This window comes from Talpa europaea, assembly GCF_964194135.1.
Source record: "Talpa europaea genome assembly, chromosome: 14".
Lineage (NCBI taxonomy): Eukaryota > Metazoa > Chordata > Mammalia > Eulipotyphla > Talpidae > Talpa > Talpa europaea.
The window spans coordinates 2,351,632-2,379,493 of record NC_140082.1 but is presented as its reverse complement, the minus strand read 5'-3'; the positions used below and the strand labels follow the sequence as shown (position 1 = coordinate 2,379,493).

The 27,862-nt window shown below is 60.3% G+C and overlaps 1 protein-coding gene across 1 annotated transcript; it reads right to left on the bottom strand.

Annotated features, from left to right (window-relative positions):
• Nucleotides 1-1,874: 1,874 nt before the first annotated feature.
• Nucleotides 1,875-27,033, bottom strand: SCARB1 (scavenger receptor class B member 1). The gene is made up of 12 exons (XM_084253002.1): nt 26,897-27,033; nt 25,436-25,577; nt 22,933-23,136; nt 20,854-20,949; nt 19,709-19,824; nt 18,747-18,913; nt 13,620-13,738; nt 11,848-11,921; nt 8,188-8,239; nt 7,296-7,442; nt 4,688-4,816; nt 1,875-1,937 (listed from the first exon to the last, which is right to left on the bottom strand). The coding sequence occupies exons 1-11, from the start codon at nt 27,016-27,018 to the stop codon at nt 4,688-4,690; spliced, it is 1,368 nt and encodes a 455-aa protein (XP_084109128.1). The 5' UTR covers nt 27,019-27,033; the 3' UTR covers nt 1,875-1,937.
• Nucleotides 27,034-27,862: the final 829 nt, after the last annotated feature.

Genomic DNA, 27,862 nt, shown 5'->3' with positions numbered 1-27,862 from the left:
GCAGGGGTGCGGCGGGCAGGGGTGCAGGGTGCGGGGGGCAGGGGTGCGGGGGCAGGGGTGCAGGGTGCGGCGGGCAGGGGTGCAGGGTGCGGGGGGCAGGGGGAGCGGGGGGGGGCAGGGGTGCGGGGGCAGGGGTGCGGGGTGCAGGGGCTGGCCCGGCCCCGGGGCCCCCCAGCCGCGCCCGCCGCACGGCGGGGTGAAGCGGCGCCTTCCCGGCGCGTGGGCCCCGGACGGCCGCGCCGCCAGGTTCGAACCATTTCAGCTGAAAATTGGGTTTTGCTCCTGATTGGAAAATGCGCTGAGCGGCCTCCGGTCGCCTCCGCCGGCCCCTGCGGGCCGGGGCCGCCCCGCGGGACTGGACCCCACGAGCCGGGCCCACGAGCCGGGCCCACGAGCCGGGCCCACGAGCCGGGCCCACGAGCCGGACCCACGAGCCGGGCCCACGAGCCGGGCCCACGAGCCGGGCCCACGAGCCGGACCCACGAGCCGGGCCCACGAGCCGGGCCCACGAGCCGGACCCACGAGCCGGACCCCACGAGCCGGACCCCACGAGCCGGACCCACGAGCCGGACCCACGAGCCGGACCCCACGAGCCGGACCCCACGAGCCGGGCCCACGAGCCGGACCCACGAGCCGGACCCACGAGCCGGACCCACGAGCCGGACCCCACGAGCCGGACCCCACGAGCCGGACCCACGAGCCGGACCCACGAGCCGGACCCCGCCGGGAGCCCCGCCCCCCGCATCGTCTGGCGCTTGGGGCCGTCGGCTCCGAGGAGGCTGCGCCGCCGCCGCTCCCGGGAAGCCGGCGCGGAGGACCCGGGGCGCAGGGGACCCCACGGGGCGCGGACGACCCCACGGGGCGCGGGTCCGGGGCGCAGCTGGGCGAGCGGCGGCGGAAGCCGCAGCCGGGGGAGGCCGGGCCTCTCCGCCCCGCAGACCCTGCACGGGCCGCCGCGGTGGCCAGTCCCGGGGGGGCCGGACGAGCCCGCCCGGCCCGAGTCTCCCCAGGAGCCGCCGCAGGCCGCGCAGACACGGGGGGGGGGCACCCCCGGGCCCAGACCAAGGTGGGCCGGGAGCCTTCCCGGGGCCACACCCCAGCAAACAGGCCGCACGTCTCTGGCATTTGGTTTTTAAAAAGATTTATTAATTTAATGGTAAGTTATTTTCAAAAGGCAATAAAATTAATTTCGCATCCAGTAGAAAAGAGACAGGCATCCTCCAGAGAGCGGAGGGCCTGGGCGGTGGGCACGGACGGCGCCCCGACACCGGCCACCCCGCCAGCGCGCTGGCCCGGGCGCCCCCAGTCAGCCCGGCCGGCCCGGCGCCCAGACGGCAGCTTCTGCGCAGAAGGGGCAGCACCCGAGGCCCAGCGCAGCCTGGACTTCAGGGGGTCGGAGGTAGGGGGGGAGCAGCGTGTTCGGCCCTCAGGGGCGTCGGTGTGGACTGCTCAGGGCTCTGGGGTCTGGGGTGGGGCTGGGCCGGCCCACCAGCTGGGGGGTCCGCGCGGGGGGGGGGGGCAGGACCTGGCGGGGGTGAGCCCCAGCCCGCACCCCGTGTTTCCTGACAGGGAGCGGCAGGCGGGAGGCTGCGAGAGTCCTCCAGAGCCGTGGCTCAGCGGCTAACAGGGTCGTCTGGGCTCTCCCCAGGCAGGGTGAGCGCCCCCTGCCCTGGCAGGCCCGCGGGCCCCTGGGAGAGAAGATTCCAGAATAGTCCTTGTTGATGAGTTTCTCCGGGGGAATCTCGGCAGTGGCCCCATCCCTGAGCGGGTCTGAGCACGAATCAAACCCCACGCTGAGGAGGGTATGGCGACGGGGCTCAGACTGTGACACTGGCAGGCTGTCCACCAAGAGAGTCCTGAAGAAGTGGGGTGCAGGGGCTGGGGGGCCAGTCTGGCTGCGCGGTCAGGCAGGGCTGGCTGGTGGCATCATCGGGACCCTGTGGAGAAAGGGGCAGCTGGGTCACCCAGTCCCACGGCCAGTCCCGCCCATCCCCGCAGAGTCCCCACCCCCTCCGCACAACCCCCCATCGAGCTGGAGTGGAGTGACCTGCAGACGTCAGGGAGCAGCCCCCGAGCCCTCACCCCCACCTCCCTGACCTGCGCCCATTTCAGAGGTGGGGACCCTGAGAGCCCCGGGACCGCGGCGGGCAGAGAAGGGAGGTGGGGCCGCTGGGCGGCTCGGCAGCAAGGAAGGAGTGTCCCCCAAGAGGGGGCGCAGTGACGGCCACCAGGCAGCCCCCACCTGCACGGCCGCACCAACAGGAAGGAGCCCCCGCCCCACACCCCCACGGTCCGTGGAGACACAGACACAGCCGTGGAGGGCGCCCTGGCCGTGGCGGCCCTGCCCGGAGCGAGGGGCGCGGGACGGGGCCAAAGGGCACGAAGGGGAAAGTTCAACAGGACCAAGGCTGACACTGCTGGGTCTGGCCCCACAGCTGGGGCTTGGAAAACCCCAGAACCCCCACGCCTGTGTCCCAGTGACGACCCCTGGGCTCGGTGCACCAGCCAAGGGGAAAGCAAAGCCCTCGCCCTGGGCAGGACAGGGGGAGGCAGGACTCAGCCCCGCTCCCCGGGACAGACCCTGAGCCAGTCAGGGCCGGGCAGCCTCCAGGGGTCCGGGCAGGGGTCCTGAGCGGCCCACCCCTGCCCCCCCCCTACAGAAGCCCGGGGTGGCCAGAGCCTCAGCCATGCGGCCCACAGAGCCACGACCTGAGACTCAGGCAAAAGCGGAACCCGCGCGGGACCGCCCTCCGGGCCTCCCCAAGGGGACACTCAAAGAGCCGCCGGAGGGCGGGCTCCTCCTCCTCCTGCTTCCTCCCGCGGCCGCTTCCCTGAGAAAGGAGGACTTGGAGTGGGAGAAAGTTTAATGGGAAGATGGAAAGGGCCGGAAGCACGTCCCTAAAGGGCTGTCTGGCGGGTCACTGCACACGGGCGCTGCCAGGAAGCGCTGCGGCAGGATGGCGCCCCCTCCGGAGCCCTCCGCCCTGGAGCCCAGCCTGTTCTCAGTCATAAATAGCCTCTGGGGCAGCGGGAGCCCCACCTCCTACTTTCTGCCAAGCAAGAGAGCCCCTCCAGCCCAGCCCCAGGGGCAGGGCAGCGCCCCGAGGTTCCAAGTTTCCAGCAGGGCAGGCACCCTCCAGGCACAGAGGACTGGGGGGGGGGGGAGGCCTCATCTGTGAGTCACAAACGTTCCCAAGAACTAGAAAAGAGGCCTCTGCTGGGCAAAGAAAGAGGGAACCCGGGTTGTGGCTCACTGGGGCGTGGTGGCGGGACATCCTGGCGTGTCCAGGGAGGTGCGCCGTGGGGCTCAGACTGCAAACCAGCAGCCCGGTCTGTGCTAAACCGAACAACCCCTTCTCTGTGCCTGTGGACCCCACCGGGAGCCCCAAGGGGCTGTCTGCAGAAGGAGCCGTGCTGGGAGGGGCAGGGATACTGATGGGACAGAACAGGCACAACCAGGGCCCAGAGGAATCGGGGGAGAGGAAGGAAAGGGGCCACCCTGTCTCCAAGCCCTGGGACCACGTTCTGGGGAGAACAGCCCTTCACCCCGCCCTGCGGGCTGGGCCGGCCCGCCTGGTGCCAGATCAGCTGGAGGAGCCCTCGAGCCTCCCTCCCTCCCCTGGCAGGGGCGGGACCTGCCAGCACAAACACGCCCCAACCACTGCTCGAATTTTCTGTTTGACTTCCTCCAGCCCTGGCAGTGGGGCCAACTGGAGGCTGCCAAGTGGCCCAAAGAGCAGGCCTGTTGCCTCACGCCGGCTCTGGGCCCTCGAGAAGATATTTAAACCCCTGCAGGCCTGGCAGCTCCCACTTCTCAGAAACCAAAAAAACAGGCAGAGCCAGAGAGCAAGGGACCCCCGGCACCCCCAGACTGCAGAGCCTGGGGCTCTGCCTGCCCCACCCCTGAGGACGAGGCTCTCCTAGGCCTCCAACCTAGCGTGGCCGGGAGGAGGACCCCAAGGCCTAGCCCACTGCTCCCGGGGCAGAGCACCAGCCGAGACCAGGGTGTCAGGCGAAAACTGGATTTCACGCAAACAGCAAGGAGGTTGTCAGGGCAGCAGGGCCGTCACCCACGGCCACACCCACGCGAGCGGTGGTTCACTCTGCACAGACGCAGCGTCCCTGGTGTCCCTTCGCGGTTAATTTCCAGCGTTTTCTGTTTTTTCTCAACTGGCAGCCCCACCTGGGGCCCCGTCCAGAGAGACAGTGGGTGCTCAGGGCACCGCAACTCCCTTTTCTTGGTCCTTCATCCAGCGTGAGGCCAATGTTTCTCAAACGAGAGCCTCCCTCCACGAAGGAACGCACCCAGAGGCGCCCTAAAACACAGGGGGGGCCGGGCCTGGGCCCCGCCCGCAATTCTCTCCCAGGAGGTCCACGTCGCCCAGGGGTCTGGCTTTCGGCACACTTCCCCATGGGAGCCTCGGGCCCAACAGCCTGGCCCGGCCTTGCCGACACACCACCAGCCCGGGCGCCCTCTGCTTCCTCCCACGCCTGGGGCCTCTGACCTGCCCTGGCTTGGAACCAAGAGCCGTTTTCCCAAGAGCAAGATAAACAAATGCATCTTCTCAGTCCGTGGACACTGGAGAGAAGTTTAGGCTGAAGAAATGAGGCAGAACCAGAGCTCGGAGATGCTGACGGTCAGGAGGCTGGGGTGGGGGGGGCGGGGGGGGCGTTACCTGGTACCCACCTACAGTTTGGCTTCCTGCAGCACAGCGCCCCCGGGAGCTGGCGTCATCAGGGATTCAGAATAGGCCTGAATGGCCTCCTTATCCTTTGAGCCCTTTTTACTACTACTCCAAAATAAATAGCATTTCTCCTAAAAGATAACCAAGCTATTTTATAGTCGACATCGCAGCCAAAAACATAAGATTTTACATGGTTCTGTGATTTTCAAGGAGCAAAGAAGAGACGGGCGGGGAGCGGAATCTGGGGGCCTGGCCAGGGTGCCGGCCTCGAGGGGGGAGGCGGTCCCGTCACCAGAGAAACACCAGCCTTTCAGGAAAGACGCTGCTCTGGGTGGGGCGGGCTGGTGAGCCACCCCACCACGGGGGGAACGCGGGGGACCCGGCGGCCCAGAAGCAGTGGGTGAGCAGATCAGAAAGAGGTTCTTCTGTTCCAAGACTTTTGATTATCTTCTAAAGAAGGACTTGAGAAGAAAAATTCCTCTGAAGAGAAGTTTAAAATGCGTTGAGTTCACCAGCGTGGGGTTTGGTATTTTTTTCCTCCCAATCAGGACAAATAGATAAAAACATGGAAGGCCTGACCCCTGCTAAGCCCCAAAGTACATAACAGGGGGAACTTCAATGATTTGGCCTGCGATGAACTCAAGCTGCGGGAAGGGAGACTCCACCACAGGGGCCTGGGAACCCAGGCCATCTGCCGCCACCCTAGACTGGGGGCAAGACCGTGGAGGGGGGCTTCCTCACTGCACCCCCACCCACGGGAGATCTGGGGAGAGACAGGGGCGACAGAGTCCTCTCCTGGCCCAGCCCCTCAGCGCCCGGGCCCAAGCATGTGTTTTGCTGATGGAGCCTGAGTTGCTCTCGGCCCAGGAGCTCTGCCCTGTTCCCCCCACCCCCAGCACAACTAGCAAAGACTACAGCAAGTGGCCTCTGCTCGCCAGGTCCTCCCTGGGCCAGTGACAGAGGCTGGGCGCCCACCTGGGGGTTACTCCCAACCCACATCGGGGCTCCAGGCCAGAGCCGGTGGGCCCCAGCTCACCTGGGCCCCTCGGGACGGGCGCTGGGAAGGGCCGCCGAGTTAAAGGTCTGAAAGCCAGGCCAAGAGCCTGGAAAGGCCTGTGATCATCCAGCAAGCACGCAAGCAGCCCCGGAGGCAGGGCAAAGAGAAGGCTGAAGTGAGAAAGCTGGGCGGCAGAGGCCTGGGGGCAGGGAGCCGGGCAGACCCACCCGCCCCACGGGCCTCGGCCGCCCACCAGGACAGCTGGGGGCCACCAGGACGATTTCTGGCTCTGGGATTCACAATGGCCTCTGAGACACCCTGCCCCTCCGCGTCGTTGCTGCTCACCCTCCCACGGGCCCTGGAAGCCCTCAGACTGTGCACAGTGACCCCCAGTGAGTGCCGATGAATGTCCCGAAGAGGGAGGGCACCAGGCCCAGAAGGTGTGTCTGCCGTGGCCCCTCCCTGGGGGTCCCCAGGGCAGACCTCCAGGCTCTGCCCATTTAGGCTTCCTTCCTCAAACAGCCAGCTCCCACCTGCCCTGAGCCAGCAGCCTCACTCAGCCAAGGCCGCCCGCCGGCCCCACAAGTCCCTGCTGCTATTTCTAAATGCCTCCAATAGCTTCCTGCCGCCCCCTAGAACTGGTTCCACAGGCTAGAGTGACCTGCCCGGGGTCCCCCCAGCCATCACCTACTTCCTCAGGCCCCCACCCGCTCCTGCTCACTCCCTTTCAGCCCACGGCAGCCTCAGCGCAGGTCTGCCTATGGCAGCTGCAGGGCCTTTGCACGGCCATTCTCGTCCTCCTTGGATGGCCCCCGCCCCACGCCTCCTCAGCACTCACAGCTAAGCTGACGCCCCACCTCTCCAGGGACGCCTTCCCATGCTTGTCCCCGCACCCTGCACACGAGCTGTCCAGTCTAGAGCTACATTTGCCTGCAGAGCCTTTGAAATGGGTGAGTCACTGCAGGAAGAGTAAAAACACACCACAATTCAAAGACTTGACATGAAGGCAAGAAGGCAAAAACTTCCCTTCAGTGGTCCGTGTTGAAATGGTCATATTTTGGATTTCTTTGGGTTAAATAAAACATATGATTAAATTTTATTTCTTTTTTTCTCGGTGGGGCTATTAGGAAATTTAAGTCTCGAACCCCACGTGGCTCCGCCTGGCTGGACAGCCCCATGCTAGCCTCTCCTGTGCCATCAGTGAGGCGGCCCTGCCTACTGACCTGGTGTCACTGTCTCCCCGGAGCAGGGGCCACGTCTGCCTCCTTCACGGCTCGCTGCCCCACACCCGGCACCCAGCAGGTGCTGGCTTGATGAGCAAGTGGCTCAGGGATGAGGTCTCCCACCCGAAACCCACCTCAGCTCCTCCAGAGGAGTCCCCCAGGCCTTCCAGAATGGGCAGAAAAGGGGCAATGCAAAAGGCAAGAGAAGCCAGGGAGCAGGGTGGCCCCCACCCCTGCAGAGATGGGGGCCTCTGCCCAGGGTGGGCCAGGCCGAAGTGTCCGCAGGGACAGCGGGAAGGAGCAGCCGGGAGCTCTGACCCATGCCACCCCTTCCTCCAGCAGGCAAGCAGCGAGCCACCCGGCCCCGGCCCCACGCCGGCCGCCACCTACCTGTTTCAGGATCATGCAGGCGCCAGGGACGAGCACCAGGATGCAGCCCAGAGCGACCAGCAGGTACTGGACGTAGTTCAGCACTTGGGGCATCAGCACCAGCTGGTTGTAGAAGGTCCGAAGGGTGCCGCCCTCCATGGCCCCGCTCTGTGGAGGCAGAGACAAGCAGTTGGGCTGGGGCCACCAGCTCTAGGCCCTGGGCCTAGATCCCAACCACCCTTGTCCCTCCGTTTCCCTCCTCACCCCTTTCCCATCAGAAGCCCATTGGCCAGAGCCTGTGATGGAGCCTCCACTTCCTGGGGGCCTCCAAGGAGACTACATTTCCCAGGCTCCCCTGCAACCGAGCCACGTGATCATATTCTGATCAATGGGATGCGGGCACAGTGACCCACAGCTCCGGGTAGGACCCTACACACCTGCCAGGTGATTTCCCCCCATCCCCATCCGCAGAACAGGTGCTGAGGGCCTCCAGGTCAGGGCCCCCAGATAGAAGGAGGCTGGTCATCCCATGCGGGACAGCAGTGTGAACCAGAGGTGACGTTGGCATTCAGGGCAAACTTCACACTGATCTCAAAGAGCCAGGCCAGGCGGCGCCAGAAAGGCCAAAAGCAGAGACGGTGCTGCTGAAAGCGGCCACCCCGAAACCACTTCCCGTGGCCTCCAGGTGGTCAGGCACACAAGCTGATTGTTCCCGCTCTCGCTCTGGCGGTACTCTCAGCCTGTGGGGTCACCGACACAGGTGCTTGGAGGGGTGAAGGCTCCAGACTGTAGTCCAGCATCTCCCAGTCCAGTGACCCAGCCCTGCCTTACCCGCCACACACACGGCCCCCTACCCCAAAGGCCCACACTGGCTCCTCCTGGGGTGCCAGTGCACGGGGCAGGGCCACCTCACCTCTCCAAACCACAGCAGCGGCAGGACCACTGGGGTGATCTTCCCCGTTTGTCTGGAAATAAGCGAGACAAAGCACATGAGAAGGTTTGTGCGGTGGTCCCTCCAGGCCGCACTGGACACGCGTGAGCTCCCAGCCGAGAGTGATGTGACTTTGTAACAGCTGCACGGTTCAGGCTCAGGGAATGGGTATCTCCTGTCAGGGAGCACCCTGATCTTTTTAAATTAAAAACTCACTTCCATGTGGCAGGGGCTGCTAGTGACCTAGCCAATACCCATCCATTCCCTTTGGAAACAGAACCCCAATTTTATTCTGGATGGCAATGCACCCAGCTAAAAGACTATTCTCGATCTCCTTTTAGGTAATTCTATGCAGCCAGGTTCTGATGAATGAAATGTTAGGGCAAGTATTTTGTGGGACAACTAGGAAGGCTGCTTAAAAGGGAGCTGACACCACTGAGAGAAAGACTGTTTCCCTTCCCCCTTCCTTCCATCAGATGGCAGGAATGTAGGTGCAATGGCTGGAGCCACAGTAGTCATTTGGACCAGAGGTGGCCTTGAGGATGGATGTTCGAGAGGTGAGAGGATTTACCAGAGACAGAGCGGGGAACAGAACAGGCAGATCTACTGAAATCCACTGCTGAGGGGAACAGCGGGGAGACAGGAGAGGTCTGGGGGGGGGATTGACCGCAGGCCATAGCAGAGACAGCCCTGAGACTTAACCCCTAGGGTACCAGGGAGGCCCTAAAAATCAACTTTTATCCCCATTTGAATCACAATTGTTTTGTGTTTTCTGTTCTATACAATCAAATGTAATTCCATCAATAAACCTCAGGACCCAGCAATTACACTCTAAGTAACTGCGCTAGGTAAGATCATAAGTGTACAAATCAGCCATTGCTCCGAAAAGCATTAAAAAAAAAAGATAACAAAACAGCTAAATGTGCATGGGGAGCGTTTAACCTGTGATGCATCCACACAAAGCAGCAATTACAAAGAGTAAGACAGAGCCACAAGCACCACCACTGTTGGGCACAGGGAGCAAAGTTGCAGAATTGGACCCAAGAAAGGACCCATGTGCCCTCACGGCTCTGGACCTGCTCATCGCAGACACAGCTGGACAAGTGTCAGAGGGGACTCACTGCGGGGCAGGGGCCCCCAGCTCAGCCCCCGAGCAGTCACACATCCACACTTGGTCAAGGCACACAACGCCCAATGGCCATCGACCGATGAATTCGACTCAGCCGCTCCACACACTGGGGTATGTTCAGCCATAAAGAGGGGTGGAGCCCTGGCACCCGCCATCCCAGAGAGGCACCTCAAAAACATGACCCCAGGTGAGAGAAGCCAGACACACAGAGAGGGACCGGGCCAGGGGGAACTGCTGAGGGATGATGGAAATATTCCAAAATCTATTTTGGCGGTGGGTGCATTTTCCTGAGTATGTAGATCACTGAGCTGTAACTTTTATTTAAACATTTTTTTTAATTTTTTTTTAAGATTTAATTATTAATTAATTAATTTATATTTATTTATTTATACAAGCACTAGGTACAGTCAGAAGCGCGGGAGGGTGAGAGAATTCACCAGAGCCAGAGCAGGGAGCAGAACATTGAAGTACACTGCTGAGGGGAGCAGCGGGCGGCAGGAGAGGTCTGCGCGCCATGTGGGACCCTCCTCCGGTGGCCGGGGAGCAGCCGGGGATCGAACTGGCTCTGCCGAGGCTGCGGGCAGATTCACAACCCAGCGCTCAACCACTGCGCCACCGGGGAGGCCCTGAGCTGTAACTTTTAAAAGGATGGGTTTTACAAGAAAAGTCTCTTCAATAAATGGTGCTGGGAAAACAAGACCGCTACATGCCAAAGAATGAAGCTAGACCACGGCCTCACACCATGCACAAAAACCAACTCAAAATGGATGAGATGGGCCTCCCTGGTGGTGCAGCAGTTGAGCGCTGGGTTGCAAGGCTGCCCACAACCTCTGCAGCGCCGGTTCAATCCCCGGCCCTTGGCAAGGGTCCCACATGGCGCGCAGACCTCTCCTGCCGTGTCCACTGCTCCCCTCAGCAGTGTCCTTCGGTCCTTCTGCCTGCTCTGCTCCCCGCTCTGGCTCTGGTGAATTCTCTCACCCTCCCGCGCTTCTGACTGTACCCTGTGCTTGTATAAATAATAAATAAATAAATCTTTAAAAAAAAAATGGATGAGAGACCTGAGTGTAAGACCTGAAACCATAAAACACATGGAAGAAAGCATCGGCAAGGCACTCCACGACAGACGCCTCGGAAACATCTTTGAAGACTCATCCCCCGAAGCAAAGAAAATGAAGGAAAAGATAAGCAGCTGGGATGACATGAAACTCAAAAGCTTCTGCTCAGCAGAAGAGACAGTCAACAAAACAAAGAGACACCCCACAGATTGGGAGAAAATATTTGCACATCACACAACTGATAAGGGACTGATATCAAAGATCTACAAAGAGCTTACACGACTCAACAAAAAGTAAACAACCCCGTCAGAAAACGGGCAGAAGAGCTAAAAACCCACTTCTCCAAGGAGGACATGCGGCTGGCCCACGGGCACGTGAGAAAATGCTCGACATCACTTATCATCAGGGAAACGCACATCAAAACCACAGTGAGCTGCCAGCTGACTCCAGTGAGAACGGCCCGCAGGAAAGCACTGGCAACGGCAAATGCTGGCGAGGCTGTGGAGAAACAGGAGCCTCTTCCACCGCTGGTGGGAGTGCAGACAGGTCCAGCCACGCTGGAAAGCTGTGTAGGGGACCCTCAAATGACTAAAAATGGAGCTGCCTATGACCCAGTGAGTCCACTCCTAGGGATCTACCCAAAGGGCACAAAAACACTCATTTGAGAGGACACCTGCACCCCTCTGTTCACTGCAGCACTATTTACAACAGCCAAGATATGGAAACAACCCAAATGCCCCAAAATAGATGAGTGGATCAGGAAGATGTGGTCGCTACACACAATGGAATACTACTCAGCCATCAAAAAGACAAACTCATGCCATTTGCAGCAGCATGGATGGAGCTGGAAGGGATTGTGCTCGGTGAAGTAAGTCAGAAGAAAAAAGAAAAATATCGGATGGTCTCACTCATAGGAGGGATATAGGGAAACCGAACAAAGGGTCAAAAAAAAGGACAGAGCTAGCAGGCAAATTATAGATCTGAGGCACACGGCGGGAAGGGGAGGGAGGGGGTCAAAATAGGGGCGGGAAGAGCACAAGGGACTGTGGCGCTGGTTCACGGGTGATGAGGAGGTGGGAGATTTATGGGGATTTATTCAGTTTATTGGACAAAAACGAGCAATGGCGTAAGAAAAACTACATTAAAAAATAATCAAAGGATGGGTTTTCTAGCACATGAGCTAAATTCCAATAAAGTTATTATTAGAAAAATCAAAAGAAAAAAGTTTCAAAGATTCCTCCCGCAAAGTGGAGAGTCACAGAGGAGACTGTGGTCTGCAGCTGCCCTTTCCTGCCACGGTTTCACTTCTGCTGCTCTGAGCGTGGGCACGGTCTGGCTGACTTGGAGGACAACCGTTAGGAGAGAATAAGGGGATTCCGGAGCAGGGATTTCAGGGGGCCCATGGGGCAGAAAGCAGGCTCCCCCCCCCCCCCGCCCCGCCGCGGCCGGCCCACTCACCCGATGCCCTTCACCGCCTTCACATACAGGTTCAGCTGCAGCTTCACGGAGCAGTTCATGGGGATCCCTGTGACCTGCAGTGACACACACAGCGGGGGGCTGGCCTGGGAGCCCGAGCACACGTGCAACACCCCTCCCTGGCAGTGCACAGGAGGGCAGGGGCCCAGGTCGCTGCCTAGGCCTGGGGGCTCCCCGATGGGTCTGAACACAGACGCCCGAAGAGCTGGTGCCAGGTGTCTGGGGCCCCAGAGATGGAGAGAGGGGACCATCCCCTCCATCCCTTCATAAGGGGCCCCCAAAGTGCCAACTAACATTTTCAGCCCTCGTCCCATCCCCCACCCTCCAGCCCACACCAAGGAGGTGCAGAAAGCCTTGTGCCCTGACTTCCTTCTTGACAAAGGCCGGGGCTGGGGCCTGCACAGTCTCCAGGCCTCAGGCGCCTGGCGCCTGCACACCTCACTGGCCGGCAGAGTCTGACAGACCCCACTGGCGTTTGTTTCCTTGTGTTTATTTTTCGGCCCAGCCTGCTTCTCTGGAGAAAGTTCGGGTAGAGATGGGAAGCTTGCCTTGTACAGAAACAGAGTTGTTTTTTAAACAAGACCGTTTTTTAAAATCCTAAGCAGAAGATAGAAGTGACACCTTGGGACCAAAGTCGGGGGACTGGTTCTGGCCCATGCGACCAGCCCCAGGAGACACCCCGGTAAAGGAAAGTGCTGTCACAGCTCACTGCGGGGGACCCTGGGGCAGGGCCTGAGCTCACTCCAGCTTCCCCCAGATGTCGCCTCAGCCTTTCCCTTTGCCACTATGCGCCGTGTCCTTCCGCTGTGATAAAGCTCGGCCATGAGTCTGATTCTGCCAGGTGCAAAGCATCAGACTTGGGGGTATTCTTAGGGGCCCAGCAGCACCTGCCACCCTCTTCCATGTTCTGGAACAGACTCTACATTCTGGGGTCTCCACTCAGGGCCACTTCCTTCCCCAAGAGATTCATCCCCTCCAGCCACCCCCCCCGCACAGGCTGCTACAAACAGCTGGCAGCACCGTCTGCGCCCCCACACCAGTCCCACACACCTGCATCTCGCCATGGCAGAGGAAACCACCACCCCCCGCCCCACCGCATGGAAGAGTTGCGTAAGAACACCTCCCATTCATGGAACGCTCTAGAAACCAGCAGAGAAAGGCAATGAGATAAATGAGAGAGAGAAGGCGGGAGGCTGGACCAGAGGGCAGAGCCGGGGCCGAGGCTGTCCAGGAGGACAGAGGGAGTGGGTGTGGACAAGCGCCAGCAGACGGGCTTTGAGAAAGCCCTGGGGAAACAGACGTCACAGAGCTTCTGGGCCAGTGGCAGCGGGCGGCCACCTCCACAGGGCCCGTGCAGCAGTGGACGGAGAGGCCGAGCAGCAGGAACGCCCCAGCCCCTGCCATGGGGACCTCTATCAGGACAAATTCCCCAGAACCCAGCTTATCGACAAGATGTTCCAGGCGCAGACTGACCTATCTCAGCAGTCAGAGGGCAGCCCCTGGCTAATTTGCAAGCTGATAATTCCTAATTAATTTACTGTCTTATGAGCCTTTTATGGAGATAATTCCCTTATGAAGAGATAATAAGGTCCCTGAACTATGGAGTCAGGGTAAAGAAGAGGCCTCCGTGACTCAAGTTCAAGAAGCCATCAAGGCGTCTCATGACCCCGCACCCTGAACAGCTTGGAGGTGCCGGTGAGCCAGCAGCCAAGGCCCAGCCAGAGCCCACCACCCCTCAGGCCGCGGAGGCTCACCGGGTGGATGTCCAGGAACAGGGAGTGCTCCTCCTCGTCGGGGTGCAGGCCCTTCACCGCCTCGACCAGCTCGGGGTCAGCGTTGTAGAAGTGAGGTTGGGAGAGGAACAAGGGCGCATCTGGAAGGCAGGGCAGAGGGGGCGTCAGGCCTTGAGCCTGGGGCTCAGACGGGCCAAGCAGCGCCCAAGCAGCGCCACCAGGACAGCGGCAAGACGCAGACAGCAGCGCTGACAGCAAGAGCCCTGCACTCGTCCGCAGTGGACACCGGGCGCCCGGGGGCACCAGGCCCTGCACACGGCAAGGGGCAAGCTCGGTGCCCCAGGAGCAGCGACAGGAGCTGCCAGGTCTGGGGGCGAGATGGCAGGAAGGGAGGGCGGAGGGTTAGAAGACGCCAGGCAGGGGGCAGGGCACTCAGGCAGAGGGGCTGGCAGGAGCCAAGGCGGGGGGCAGGAGGGGACGCGCAGTGATGAGGGACAGACAGAGCATGGAGGGGCCTGTGGGGCTTGAGGACAGAATGGGAAGTTGAGGCCAGGCTGGAGCTCGGGTCGGGGAGGACCATCTTGCTCGCCAAGCCAAGCGGTCCCGGCTGTCCTCTGCAGGCGACGTGGCAGCTGCCAGGCGCCCAGCTCTGTCCCCGAGCCGGCCCCAGGCCCCGGGAGGAGGACACACCTGCTTCGCTCCTTCGCTCTCAGCAGCGGCCTGCGGGGCGGACGCCGGCGGGCGTGAACGGGGACCAACCCAGGCCCCTCTGAGCGACCAAATTCCGCCCCAGAAACCTGAGGCCGAGCCTCTCCACCAAGCGGCTGGCCAAGGCCAGTGCCAGCGCGTCCTGCGCTCAGGGCCAGGTCCGGGCCTGAGGGGCAAGGAGGAAAGGCTGAGCCCTCAGGACCGCGGGGAGAGTCAGGACAGGCCACGCCACGGAGGGAAAGCGGATGGGCAGTGACCGTTCTCGGGGCCAGGGCCTGGGGGCCAGGGCGAGCCTGTCCCGGAACTAGAGACTGTACTAAGGACCAGTGCACGCAAACTTCGAGAGGCTCCATTTCACGTCAGCCAGACCCCAGGTGTCTGGCTTTGCTCTGCTCTGCGCGGCCGAGCCCCCCTCTGTCTGCAATAAAACCTGGGGCTCTGGCCGCGTCTCTACTTCGCTTCTCCCCGAGTCCTCTCACGCACGGCCCCGTCTCCTCACACTTCTCACCGCGCCTCTCGTTCTCCCTTCCTGCCACCCGCTCACCCTCTTGCCTCCCCAGTCCCGCCACGTCCAGGCGGCCCCATGGCCAGCGCCCCGCGCGGCGGAAGCGCCTCAGCTCTAACAGGCTCGGGCCGGGCACACCGGCAGGTGAGAAAGTAAACACCGGAATCCCCACAGCGGGAACCAGGAGGGTCCGGCGTCTGACCGACACTGCGCACGCTCGAGGTTTTGGCCTGAGAACTGCCCTTTCTGCTAGAGAGCGGCTGGTGCGGGTTACCAGGGCACGTGCGCCCTCTTGGCACGAACAGAGACGTCCTCCCGCGGCCAGGATTCGCCAATGGCGACAAGGAGCCTTGGACCGGGGAGGCCAGCTTCAGCCCCGGGACCAAGCTGGTCCCCACCCTCCCCTCTCAACCGTAGGTCAGCAAGCAAACACAGCGCCCCCTGTTTTGTGGGTGGTGGAACTTTAGGGTGCTGGGTGGGGGAGGTGGTCACCAAGCCAGACCCTGGAAGATGGTGAACCCTGAACAAGCCCAGTCCTGCCTCTAGGGCCAGAGGACGGTGAAGGGCAGGGTCCATTTGTCCACACCTGCCTCTGATGCAGAAGTGAAGCCACGCGGTTATTTAAGTGTTTGCTTGAGTTTCTCTTTTTTTTTCCCCCAGAGTGAGAGAGAACTGCCTAGGTAATAAGTGATAATTAATTTATAGCCTTATGGCACATCAAGCCTAATCTAATTGCCCAGGATCACCAGGAATTATGATTACAGGGCTCTTGGGCATGTCTGAGGCTCCTAGAGGAGCCTCCTTAGAGGAGAGTCCAAGAGAGTTTCAAGGCAGGATGGGGGAATACAAGGGTATTTTCTTATCTTCAGATAAAATGCCACAAAAATGCAGACACCAGCGCATCAAAAGACATGTAAGCACATTGCTAGCAGCGCACGGGCACTGGTCAGAAAACAAAAACTTAGATAATGGCGAAGGAGCCAGGAAGGGGAGGTGTGCAGGCCTGCAATGGAATACTATACAGCAACGAAGAAGCCTACAACAGGAGAGTGGAAGGAACAGATCAGAAAAACAGGGGGCATCGAGTACACACTTTATGACCCTGTTCATGTAAAGACCAGCCTGCTATGTTGCTGGAAGCCAGGCTGGTGACTGGGCCAGGCCTCTCCTGTTCTGTTTCTCGATCAGGGTGCTGGGGACATGGGTATGTTTGCTTTGTGGTATTTCAAACTGCACACATCACATGGGCACTTCTCTCTACAGCTGACCCTTGAAGGACAACAGGTCTGAGGTGGACCGGACCCAGGTGGACCCACATAGACCCAAAGGCGACTCACTCTCGCACTCAAACAGGCCCGACTACAGCCTGAGGCGCCGGGGGCCCTGTGAGTTATACCAGGACCTCCAGCCCCTGTGTTGTTCAAGGGTCAAGAGTCTGTGTGTTTGTCTTAACTCAGAAGAAAAGGCTTTATATAAATATTTTTAAATTTCCTTTCATGCCTGAAGTCCTCGGGGCAGGCTGCTCTGTGAGACAGGCAGTGCCAGCCTCGCCCCAGCCCTGTGTGATGGACGACACGTTTCTGCCTGCAGTCACCCACTCTTCCTTCTGCAACCGACACCCCCACTAACCCTGCTCTCCTCGTGGCCTCTCGCTGGAGCCACAGCTGGACTAGCCAGTCAGAGTGAATCCTGGGGCTTCTGCGGGAGGGACTCTTGACTACCTGGCCCCTTTCTGGCCCTCCCCATTGCAGGGAGGAGGTGAGCCTGGAGCCAGAAGCGGGGAGCCTGCAGCAGTAATGCCAGCCTGGAGGAAAACCGAGCCCGCTTCCGCAGGCCAGCACCCTGATGCTAGGATCTGCTCTGGAATTTGTGTAGCACCTACCACTGGCTACTGCAGGTCGAGGCACACAGCCTGCAGGCCACCACTGCAGGGAGAGCCAGCCTCCATCCCACAAGCAGAAATGCCCACGGACACCAGCAAAGAACGACCTATCCAGAGGTGAAGGCCAAGACAGAGAGGCCAGTCCACACCTTCCCCAGTGGGACGCCCCTGCCCGTGCTGCCTGAACCTGTGGAGACTGTCCACCCTGCTGGCCGCAGCCCCCACTAGCCCCACCATAAACGACCCTCCCAGGTCCCCAACTCCTGCTGGAAGTGGGGCTTGAAGAGGCTCCCAGACACAACGCCCTTCAGATCCGGGGGGCTTCTTGACCCCAACTCTGTGACCTGTGCCCCCAGCCCCGGCCTTGTGCCTCAGTCTCCCACACGCAGGACACACCCACCTGTGCATACAGGTGGATACTGCGTGTGCGCCCACCACCTGATGGGCACGGTGCCCACTTGGGAGTGGCCGTGGTGCAGGAGACAGACCATCAAGCACAGCTGGTGATTTCAGGGCAACGAACACCAAGAAGACAAGGAGGCGAGAGGGGGTGGCTATGGTAGGGGAATCAGAACAGGCCTGCAGGAGGAGGTGGCATTCGAATAAACCAAAAGGAGGTGAGCGAATGCACCATGTGGGTGTCTGGAGAGAGAGCTCTGTTCCCCCGAGCAGGGGGAACAGCCAGTGCAAAGGCCCTGAGGTAAGACCAAACTGGACACATTCTAGAAACGGAGAACGCAGTGGGCTGGAGAATAGTTGGCCGAGGGATGGGGGGATTATGGAAAGAAAGGACAAGAGGGAAGCCCAGAGGCCACCGGGAGAGTCTGCCCACTCTCAGGGTGGGGCGAGCCACTGGGCACTCTGAGCAAAGGGCGGGTAGCAATCCATGGTCCCAAAAAGCCACCTCAGCTGCTGGCTGGCACATGATGCCCACAAGACTGTGGCCACAGTGTCCCACACGATAGCCATGAAACGTGTGGCCGCTGACCGTGTGGAACCTGGCCTGCTCCACCAGGGAAGTGCCATTTTAATTTGGTCTCATTCAAGCCAATTTCCATTCAAATAGCCACCCGAGGCCAGGTGACCACACAGGACAGTCTGGGGGACAGAGGGCAGGTGGTCGCACAAGGGCCAACTATAGGGGCCATACCAGAACCAGGTGACAGTGGCCTGGACACGAAGGGGCGGGCATGTGAGGGACTTGGGGCTTGATGTGGAGGCAGAGCTGACCCGGCTGGCAAGGAGGGGTTCAGCTAACATCCCCTCACCCACATGGAGCAGCCAAGGCAGGGCAGTCCCAGGGGCTGGCACACAGGAGCACGGACGGTCAGAGGACACCGTGAGCCCCGCATTCACGCCCAGCCCCGTCACCACACCCCAGCACAAGCAGGGGCTGCCAGCCCCCCAACCCCGACTGGGGCGAGGGCCCTTCCCACAGGCCTGGGCCTCACACACCGTGGGGGGCAGAACAGCGGCCCCAAAGAAGTGCGAAGCCTCAGGACCTGGGCTGTTAAGTCACACGCTAAGGGGCGCTGAGGTTGCAGGTGGGGTTTAGGCTGCTGAAGAGCTGCCTTAAGCGGGAAGAGCGCCCAAGGTCCCCAAGCTGGGCCCAAAGAGCCTCGGGGGGTCAGAGGAGACTCAGAGACCAAGGGGGCTGGGACAGAGGCGGCGAGGCTGCCGCGGAGAGGACGGACGGAGCAAGGCGCTGTGAACCCAGGAGCGCCAGATACTTCCAGATGCCAGCAAAGGCAAAGGCTCGACCTCCCCTGGCGCCCCCTGAGGAACCAGTCTGCCGCCACCTGGATCTTGGCCCGGGCGGACTTCTGACCGCAGAATCGCCTGGTAACCTGGGGTTGTTCCAAGTGGCTAAGATGGTGGGAATTTATTGCGACAGCGAGAGATACACACTGCACGTTGTTTTGCAAATTATCTTTCTGCCGCCCTCATTATCTCGGGGTTAATGGGATTATCAAGAGTACAGAGGCCAGAGATTAAGCAGATAAGCCCTTTGAGGACACTCACGCCCCCACCCAGCACTCGGGGCGACACGTACTGAACCTGCAGGTGCTGACGTTCTGGACCCCAGACTGCAAGCAGGGGCAGAAGCCCTCGTTGGGCGGGTACACCGACCCATTGGCGAATAAGGTGTTGGGGGCCACGAAGCGGTAGGTGGGGATGCCCTCGAAGGTCCCCGACTCCTTGTAGATGAGCTTCAGGGACCTGCAGGGCACAGATGGGGTGGGGTGATGCCCGGCGGCTGCAGCAGGTCCCACTGAAGGCACCCACCGTGGGCCGCCCCTGGCCCCAGGCACCCTGGCCCCCCTCCGGGGCCTGCTGCAGCCTCCCCAGCCACGCCCATCCACTCTCCACCCCCAGGAGCTGGAAAATTGGAGTGGGGTGCACCACGCCCCCCGCTGAAATCCTGGCGTCATTCGCCTCCGGCTGGTCTGCAGCACCCAGCGTGCTCAGGCCCATCTCGTCCCGGCTGCGACCCCAGAGCTGCAGCCCCAGGGCCTCCCCCGGAACGGGGCCTGGCAAAGGCCCGCCAGGAAGGCAGCCGAGTCAGGGAGCACAGCGTCAGATTCCCAAGGAAAGGGTTTTCCCAGCACGGCCTGAGTGGAACGGAGAAGGCTCTAGAACCCCTCGGTCCTCTCTGCACCGTTCAGCCCCCAGCAGGCTCCAAGGCTGGGAGATGGAGGGCCGAGGAGGGGCCTCTGGAAGTGCCAGCATCCAGATGGAGCAGGGGGCCGGGGGCCACCTCTGGGGCCCGCCACGTGCCTCATTCCCAGCCCCCCGAAACCTAGACCGTTTCCTGCCCCTCCTCTGCCCCCCATGACCAGCAGTGTCTGCAGCCCTGCATGGGGTCAGCGTGGGGTTTGCTCTCTGCCACATGACCAAAGAGAAGTCAAGGCAGGCCAAAGGTAGAGCCAAAGTGCACCCACAGGGCACCCAAAAGCCGTGAAATCCAAACCCCTGGGCCCAGGAGGCCCCTGAGCCCCACGTCAGAGCCGTTACCGGCAGGCCTCAGGGCTGTAGAATTCCAGCGAGGACTCGGGGGTCATGAACGGCGCCCACAGCTGCCCCGCCGTTCCGTTGATCATGTTGCACTGGTCAGAGCGCCAGTAGTTGACCTGCGGGGCGCACGACACTGCACTTAACCATACGGCCTGGGACCTCACGGGCGGGCCAGGCCCAGGAGCCCCAGGGAGCCTGGTTGGGGCAGCACCCTCCCCCCAGCGAGCCGGGAGCCAGCACAGGAAGGAAAGCACGTAACAGCACCATGGAGGCCACCAGGAGGTGTCCAACAGTGGTCGCCCTGGAGGGGCCAGCCCCAGACAGAGAGTAACAGGCCGTCCCCCACCCCTGCTGCTGGCTCAGGCTGCCCCTTCAGACTCCTGCACCCCTGCTGCTGACTCAGACTGCCCCCTGCACCCCTGCTGCTGGCTCAGGCTGCTCCCCCAGCCCCTGCACCCCTGCTGCTGGCTCAGGCTGCCCCCCCCCCCCGCCCCGTTCCCTGCTGCTGGCTTGGGCAGACCCTCCCCCCGCCCCCTGGATCCCTGCCTGTGGCTGGGGCAGGCATGTGCTTTCACGCCCCATGCAGCCACAGAGAATCTAGTGGTGTCCATCTAGGACGGCTGGGACCAGTCGCCAACAGTGAGGTGGCCACTCCAGGCAGGAATCAGGGTGCCATTCACCCCTGCCCCTGGTCTCTGCAGCCACCCCCATGGGGAGCCTGTGGGAGGGACCAGCCAGCCGAGGCACCCCCAGTTTCATGCTGGTTGAAGAAAGGCCACTTAGAGGGCAGAAGCACACAGGATGACTTCAGGGTGTTCAACGGAGGAAACAACCCGTGTCCTGAGCAGACGCAGCTGGACGGACAGTGGACCAGGCCGGCGCCGGCCCAGAACCCCGCCGCTCTCTGTGGCTTCGCTGTTGCCGTCATGTCTCCTGCGCTCAGTGTCGTTCCTGCTTCACCCCCACGACTCCTCCGAGCGCAGCGAACGGTCTGTCCTTGGCGTGTCTTGAAACGTATTTGTAAACCAAGCAGCCAAGGAGGAGCGCGCAGCCCCCGGTGTGTGCTAGAGGCCTGGGAAGCGGGATCTGCTCCCCTCCCCTCCCCGAGCCTCCCCGCCCCGCTGCTGCGTCCTCCCCCAGCACACCTTGCTGAGCCCGTTCCACTTGTCCACCTGGTGGATCCTGCTGAAGTCTTTGACCCCCGTGAACACGGTGAAGAGCCCGGAATCGGAGTTGTTGAGCTGCGGCCAGAGCAGACGGCACCGTGAGCATCGGGGCAGCCGGGCCCAGCGCCCTCCAGTCCGCCCACTGGCCCCTGCTCCCCGGGAGCACAGAGGACCATGGGGCCCAACGCCTGGGGACCACGAGGAGGGTGTCCCCCCATGACAGCGTCCCTCCTAGAGAAAGTCCTGCCTGCCCCTGCCCAGTCAGGAGTCAGCCCTCCCCAGGAATGGTGGGGTCACGCCCACCCTGCCGCCCCCTGAAGGCGAGGGGCCCCTCCCATACATGGAGGAAGCAGAAGGGGCAGGTCACTTTGGGCGGAAGCTACAAAGGGCGCGCGTCCAGCACATGCCCCCGAGTGCCCACGAGATCAGCAGGTCACCCCGTCACCCACACGGACCAGGCGCACCAGCGCGGAGGCCAGCCCTGCTGCTGCCGGGCCGCGCCTGGCGCGGGTCCTCACCGGAGCCGGGCTTCGGACCCCGAGGGCTTTCCCGAAGCAGGTTTCTGATTCCGAGCAAAGCCCTGCAAGGTGTGGGGAGGAAAGAGTGGCTCTGGGTAAGATCTAGGGGTGCTGCTGTGCCCCAGGAGGCCGGATGATGCAAGGCGGGCCCGCCCGGTGGCCAAGCTCAAGGCGATGGCAGAGGCAGGCGGCTGGGGCGCAGGACCCGTGTGGGGGCGGCACGCGTGTGCCCACTGCCTGCAGGGCTCACACCCGCACGTGAGCCCCTGCAGGCAGAGGACCAGAAAGAGGCCTAGGGAGCACCCAGGAGCTGAGGTGGGGCCCCAGCACCCTGCCTGGGGCAGCAAGAGTGCGCATGCCCATCTTTGTGTTGTTCTTGTCGCTGGCTTTGTCCGCAAGTGATGCTTAGGGAGCCATGGTAACAGGCCCAGGGTACGGAGGCTGCTGGTTCCCACAAAGCCCCTTCCCCCCTTCTCCACACGCACGCACACAATCCCCAGGCACACCAGCGGAAAGGCTGCGTTTCCCGGCTCCCCTGGCCGTCCGCAGGGCCATATGACTAAGTTCTGGCCAACGGGAAGAGGAAATGGGTTTTCTCCCTCCCAAAGAGGAGGGAGAAACAGCTAGAACAAGCTGTCTGAACCTCAAGCCCCTGCCTGCCCGCCATCTCCCACCGCCCCTTCCTTCCTGCTGTGGCGAGAACGTGGACGTGATAGCTGGCGCTCCAGCAGTCAGCTTGGCCCATGTGGTAATCTGGAGTCAGGAAACCGCATCCTAAGGATAGCAGGGCACACGGCAGGGAGCATGACGCCACCACAGTCTCTGATGCCCCGATCGTGTGGGATTTCCGCCACACAAGATTAAACTCACTTTACAGATAGGCTGGAGACGCTAATAACTTTGACATGCTTACAAAGTTAACAAAATGCTTCTACCTGCCCCAAACTTGCCAGTCAACCCACACACCCAGAACTGCTACCCTGGTCAAGGTGTATCAGGTACCAGGGACAGAACCATGACCCTTGTCCTCTCCCCTCCCCTCACCAGGTCAGCAGAGCCCAAGAGGCCATCGGGCTACACTGACCCAGAGGGCTCCCTAAGACCTGTGGTTGAGAGGGCCAAGGTCAGGGATCAGAAGTCAGGGATCGGACTCTATACCAGATCGTGGCTCAATCACTGATCCTGCTGATTATTAGGCATCGAGACTAATAAAACGTTGGTAGCTCAGAGCAGTGCTGTAGTTGCCCTCGGTGAGCCGCCTCCGCAGCAACCACTCCCTCTTCTCCCAGGAACAACCTTCAATTATCTAAGGTCAGTCCCATTCGAATCCGGATCAAGCTTTAGCTGAATCCACCCCTAGAGTTTTCAGTTAAGCGATGCAATAAATCCTCTGTTCCGCAGCCAGTTTGAGTGAGGTTTTCTGCCACTTACAACCATTCTGCTGGGCCCACACCAACTCCAAAAGCAAGCTGGTAACTGGTTTCCAGCTGTGCCAGTGGAGAAGGTACAGGTCCTGAATGACTCCCGGGGCCACACTTACCTCTGCAAACAACCCGAACTTGCCCTTGAAGGGGAGAGCATTTGGGAAGTACTGATTCAAAAAGGTCAAGAGTTTGCTGTCATAGCCCCACATGATCTCGCCGATAGTGCGGTTCATGAACGCGTGCTCCCCGAAGGAGGTCAACATGAGGGTCATCATCACCTTCAGGGGCATGGGCTTATTCTCCATCATCGCCGCTGCGCCCTGCAGAATAAGGGGGCACCGTGGGTTCAAGCCTGGCCTCCAGCCCAAAGCCCAGCCAGAGAAATATCCAGGCGTGGGAGGGATCCCTGCAGTGGGGATGTGGGGCATCTTCGGTAACAAGACCACGCGTGCCCGCGAGGAGCCCCTCTTTCGGCTCCCCCGGCACACTCAGGCTATTTACTCCAACCCCAGTCACTGACATGGGCAATGGCTCAGGCCTGGCTAATCAGAAGCCTCCTCTCTCTAGCTGCAGTGATTGGCTTGGGAGCGTGCACATGGCGCAATCAGGATCCGCTAGCCATAGGAGACATTCCCCTGGGACTGCGGGGTAGAAAGGGGAGCTCCTCACTGATGGCCCTCGACCTGGGAGTGTGCAAGGCTGAAGCCACCCTTTTGGCAGGTCTGCCAAAGCAGGGACCCATCCCAGATCCAGGAAAACCTGTATGCGCTCTGGATCAAGCCACACCTGAAGCCAGCCCAACTGCTACCCTCCCAGTTACGTGAGCCCACAAATTTCATTTTTGCTTATGCCAATTTGGGGCACTTTTAGTTGTCACATTGTAACGAAAAGAGCCTTAACGAAGACTCTACTCCACTGCCTTATCATCTCCTTCCCAAACACCAAGAACCCCCAACATCCGGTCTACCCAATATCTGAATATTTAGAATATAAGTAAATTTATTTTCTAACTTTTGCTTTTCTCTCAGGATACGGTCTTGGCACTTGGTTTGGTTTTTTAAAGGCACCTCATCCAATCGCCAGTCTCCTGCACAAGAGTGGACACAACCAGCAATTCCTAAAGCATGAGCTACACGGTCTAGTCCCATGGGAGCACACCTGGGTCTCCTCAACATAATAATTTGTTCAAGGTAATAAAAACATGGTTTGAAAAGAATCACAGAGGATATAAAATAAAAGTCCCTCTCCAACCCTGACTCTCCTTTTTCCATTTTCCTCCCCCAAGGCAACCCACTACGTTGGGTTCTTGAGGCTCCCTCTGGAGATGATCCACACCAGAGCTCAGCCACCATGGCCCAGGAGCCCACGCCAGCCCACCACCTGTTTTTGGACAGCCATGAAAATTCTATGAAACTCACACTTCAGTGTCCATGAAATAAAGTTTTATTGGCACACAGCCATGTCCACTTATATATGTTACTGATTTTTGTGCTACAGCAGCTGCAACAAAAATCAATCTTCCCCTCAAAGGCTAAAATATTTATAACTGGCCCCTTACAGAAAGAGGTTGCCTGTTTGGGTCTAGACATGTAAATGTACATGTGTGTACATGGGTGTGTGCAAGCAAGTCTTTCTCTTATAGAAAGAGATGTGTGTTCTGCCCCTGGATTTTCTCCTACTTAACTATTCTTTAGGAACTGCCCTCCCCCAGTCCCTGCTGTCCCACCTCCTTTTGCTGGCTGTATACTATTCCAATGAGTGGCTATGCTCTATTATCACACTGTAACTGCATGTGATGCACATATAGGTTCTGGCTGTTTGCTCTGATACCATGGCTAAAATGAACATCCTTGGGTGCAAACATCTTAGACCACGTGACCTTTTTTGGTCAATGACAGATTCTACAGACAACAGTGGTCCAACAGGCTCTACCATCTAGCCCAGGTGTGTGGTAGGCTAGACTATGCAGGTCTGTGTAATTACATCCTGTGACATTTGCCCGTGATGAAATTGCCAACCAATGCATTTCTCGAACTGTATCCCTGTCGCTAAATGAGGCCTGACCTTGTTTCATGCTGCTGAGCATTATTCTCCTGAGGGTCAGTTCCTACAAGCGCAATTTCTAAGGTCAAAGCCATGTGCTTTTCCTATTGAAAAACACTGCCTTCCATCAGGATATGAGAATATCTGTTTCCTCAAATGTGCCCACTGGGCCCCGGGCATTACCGCAGGGTCGGCCAACATGACGGGGGCACGTGGGGTCACACTGACCGAGTGTCTGACTCTGAGTGAGGCAGCTGCAAGGTCCTGGGCTACATTTATTTCCACATCTTCTCTCCTGTCCACCCAATGGATTTGTCAGGGGGCATTCTTGGGGACCCCGGATGTTCTTAGGGACCCTGATACAAGCAGTAAGTGGTCTGCAAATGCAGGGGTCTCTGTCTCTCACCCACACAGAAGCAGAGAACAGCATGGCCTGGGGGTGGTCCCCGTCAGCACCCCAGCAAGTACCCACTCTCGGAGATTTCCAATTTGTCAACTATAAAGGGCAAGACAGTGACTTTGTCCAGCACCCCCAAACCCCAGAGGTGGACACCTGGGGACCTGGGGGGGCCTCACCATGACCAGGATGTTGGGCATGACGATGTAGTCACTCTCGGAGCCGCAGGACTTGTCCCGCTGGAACTGGAAGCGGCGGTACTCGCGGTAGGACACCGTGTCGTTGTTGTTGAAGGTGATGTTGATTTTGTGCCGGAACTCCCTGTGGGCGTGGTCAGCAGGGACGTGGTCAGCAGGGACATGGTCAGCAGGGAGGGTCAGTGGGGACGTGGTCAGCGGGGCGTGGTCAGCGGGGCGTGGTCAGCGGGGTGGGGGAGGGAGGCAGTGGGTCAGAGGCAGGGGCAGCAGGGATGGTGGGTGGCATGTGGCAGTGGGGAGGCGTGGGGAGGCGTGGGGGGCACGGGTCAGGGGGGACAGGGAAGGGGGCAGCGGAACAGGGGGCAGTGGGGTAGCAGGGGTCCCTGAAAGCCCACAGGGGCTTCTCTGGCAGGGCTGGGATGTCCTTGTGCCCCGGGCAGCACTCCAGCCAGGTTGGGCAGCCCCAGGTCTGTCCTCCCACTGCGGGCCAAGGTGCCCACGCCTCTGTGGGCCTCATCAGTCACCACAGTCTCCCAAATCACGACGTGCCCCACCTGGCCAAGCCACGTCTTAGCGAAGCCCACCACTCACCTCTAGAACTAGAGTATGCACCCCTCGGCTCCTCCTGGGCACCGCTTCACACTAACATACGATTTTATTAATTCACCTCCATCAGCCTCCCCAGTTTGACTACAAGCACCGCGGGGATTCTTTTGCCCATTTTGCTCACTTCTAGGTCTCCTGTGCCTAGAGCAAGGACCCTCGCCAAGCCCTGACCGCCTCTCCCGCCCGCTCCCAGCTCATTCTACCCGCCGCGCAGCCGCCCTGCCCTCCTCAGGCAGCACACCAGGCCAGCCTCAGGGCCTTTGCACTGGCGACCCCTCTGCCAGGAACACCTTTCTGGGGGCTCACTCCCTTATATAAGTGGCCGGAAGGCAGTTGTAACCACCTACCAGGGACACGCAAATGCACATACACCCCCTTTCCCTGCAACTTTCTCTCTGTAGCACTTAACACCCACGGTCAGAAGACACCTGCATTTCCTCATTGATTTTCTACATCCCAGACACGCAGGATGTCAGTTCTGTGAGGCTGGGATCATTGTCTCGCTCGCAGCTGTCTCCCTGGCACCTCGACCATGGCTGATACATAGTAGGCGCTCAATAAGCACACTGATAAATGAATGACTAGGGCAGAGCTCTTCGACCCTGCAACAGCTCCGACCCTGTGTGCAAGTGCATGCAGCCCCCTCTCTTCTTCACACACATCCCCTACCCGACCCTCTGCTGCCCTGACGCCCCATAAAGAACCTCTCCAGCACCATCATGTTCCCCTTCTGTACCTGGCCCGCTGCTGGAACAGCCTCTGGGGCTCAGCACAGTGGCTCCAGCCCAGCCCACTGAGCCCCGACCCTGGCAGGGCTGCCACCCCCTCCAGCCTCACCTGTACACATAGGGCCCACGCTCCTGCACCCACGGCTTCTCGCCCTGGAGGACGTCCTTGGGGTTGAGGATGCTGAAGAAGTAGACGGACAGGTAGAAGGGCACCGGGATCTCCTTCCACATGCTGAAGGACAGGCTGTTGGGGTCGATGCGCACGTTCTGTAGGGATGAGACCAGTGGTGAGGAGGGTGTCCGCACCCCACACACAAGCCCCCCACACAGCCCCAGGACGGCTGCCTGAGCCGGCAGCCCCCACGGCACTTCAAGAAAGAGGCTCCAGGGGCAGGAGGGGTGAGAGCACACTCCCCACATGCCACTCCAGAGTTCACATAAACAAAGTTAATAAGTAATAGAATGTGTTTCCATGACAACAGCCTGATGGGGAGTCCCAGCAAAAGAGGGGTCCACACCCCATCTGGAAGAGGCGGCTGCCTCTTGTGCCATACAGTGCTGTGTGGGTGCATGGTATTCACTTATTCACTCACTCAACACTTATTGAGTGCCTACTGCCCTGATGCCGGGCATCAGGGCTTGCCCCCGCCCCCCCCCCCCCAAGTTCAGTGGACACCCGCCCACAGAACTCTTGGGCAACCGGCTCTGTGTTTGGGCTGGTGATGATGGATGCATCATGGATTCTCTCTGGGCCTCGGTTTCCTCACCCACAAAGTAGGTGTAAGGACAGATCCTCCTCTTAGGGCTGATGTGAGGGTTAAATGAGCTCTCAGAGGGCAAGTGCTTAGGGCAGGGTCTGGCAGGGCAAGCGCCAAAGGCCAGCCACACAGCTGCCTGGCAAAGAGTGACCCCCGTGCCGTTGGCAGGCACAGACTTTGCCCTGCTTTTGATCGGAGAGATTTCTGGCGGTCAGACCAGATCAGAGACAGCTGGTCAGATAACAGCTTGCTCTGGCCAAGCTCTGGGCCTAAGGAAATTGATTCTACCCCCACCCTCCCCTGGGGTCAACGATCAT

Bases quoted from the DNA above. Each gene is read 5' to 3' on its own strand.
- SCARB1 (XM_084253002.1), bottom strand. From the start codon at position 27,018: ATGTGGAAGGAGATCCCGGTGCCCTTCTACCTGTCCGTCTACTTCTTC. The intron at 11,922-13,619 runs GTGAGCCTCCGC...GTGTCACTGCAG, and splicing joins TGTTCCTGGACATCCACCCG to GTCACAGGGATCCCCATGAA. The intron at 7,443-8,187 runs GTGAGGTGGCCC...CTGCCTCCACAG, and splicing joins CGCTGCTGTGGTTTGGAGAG to AGCGGGGCCATGGAGGGCGG.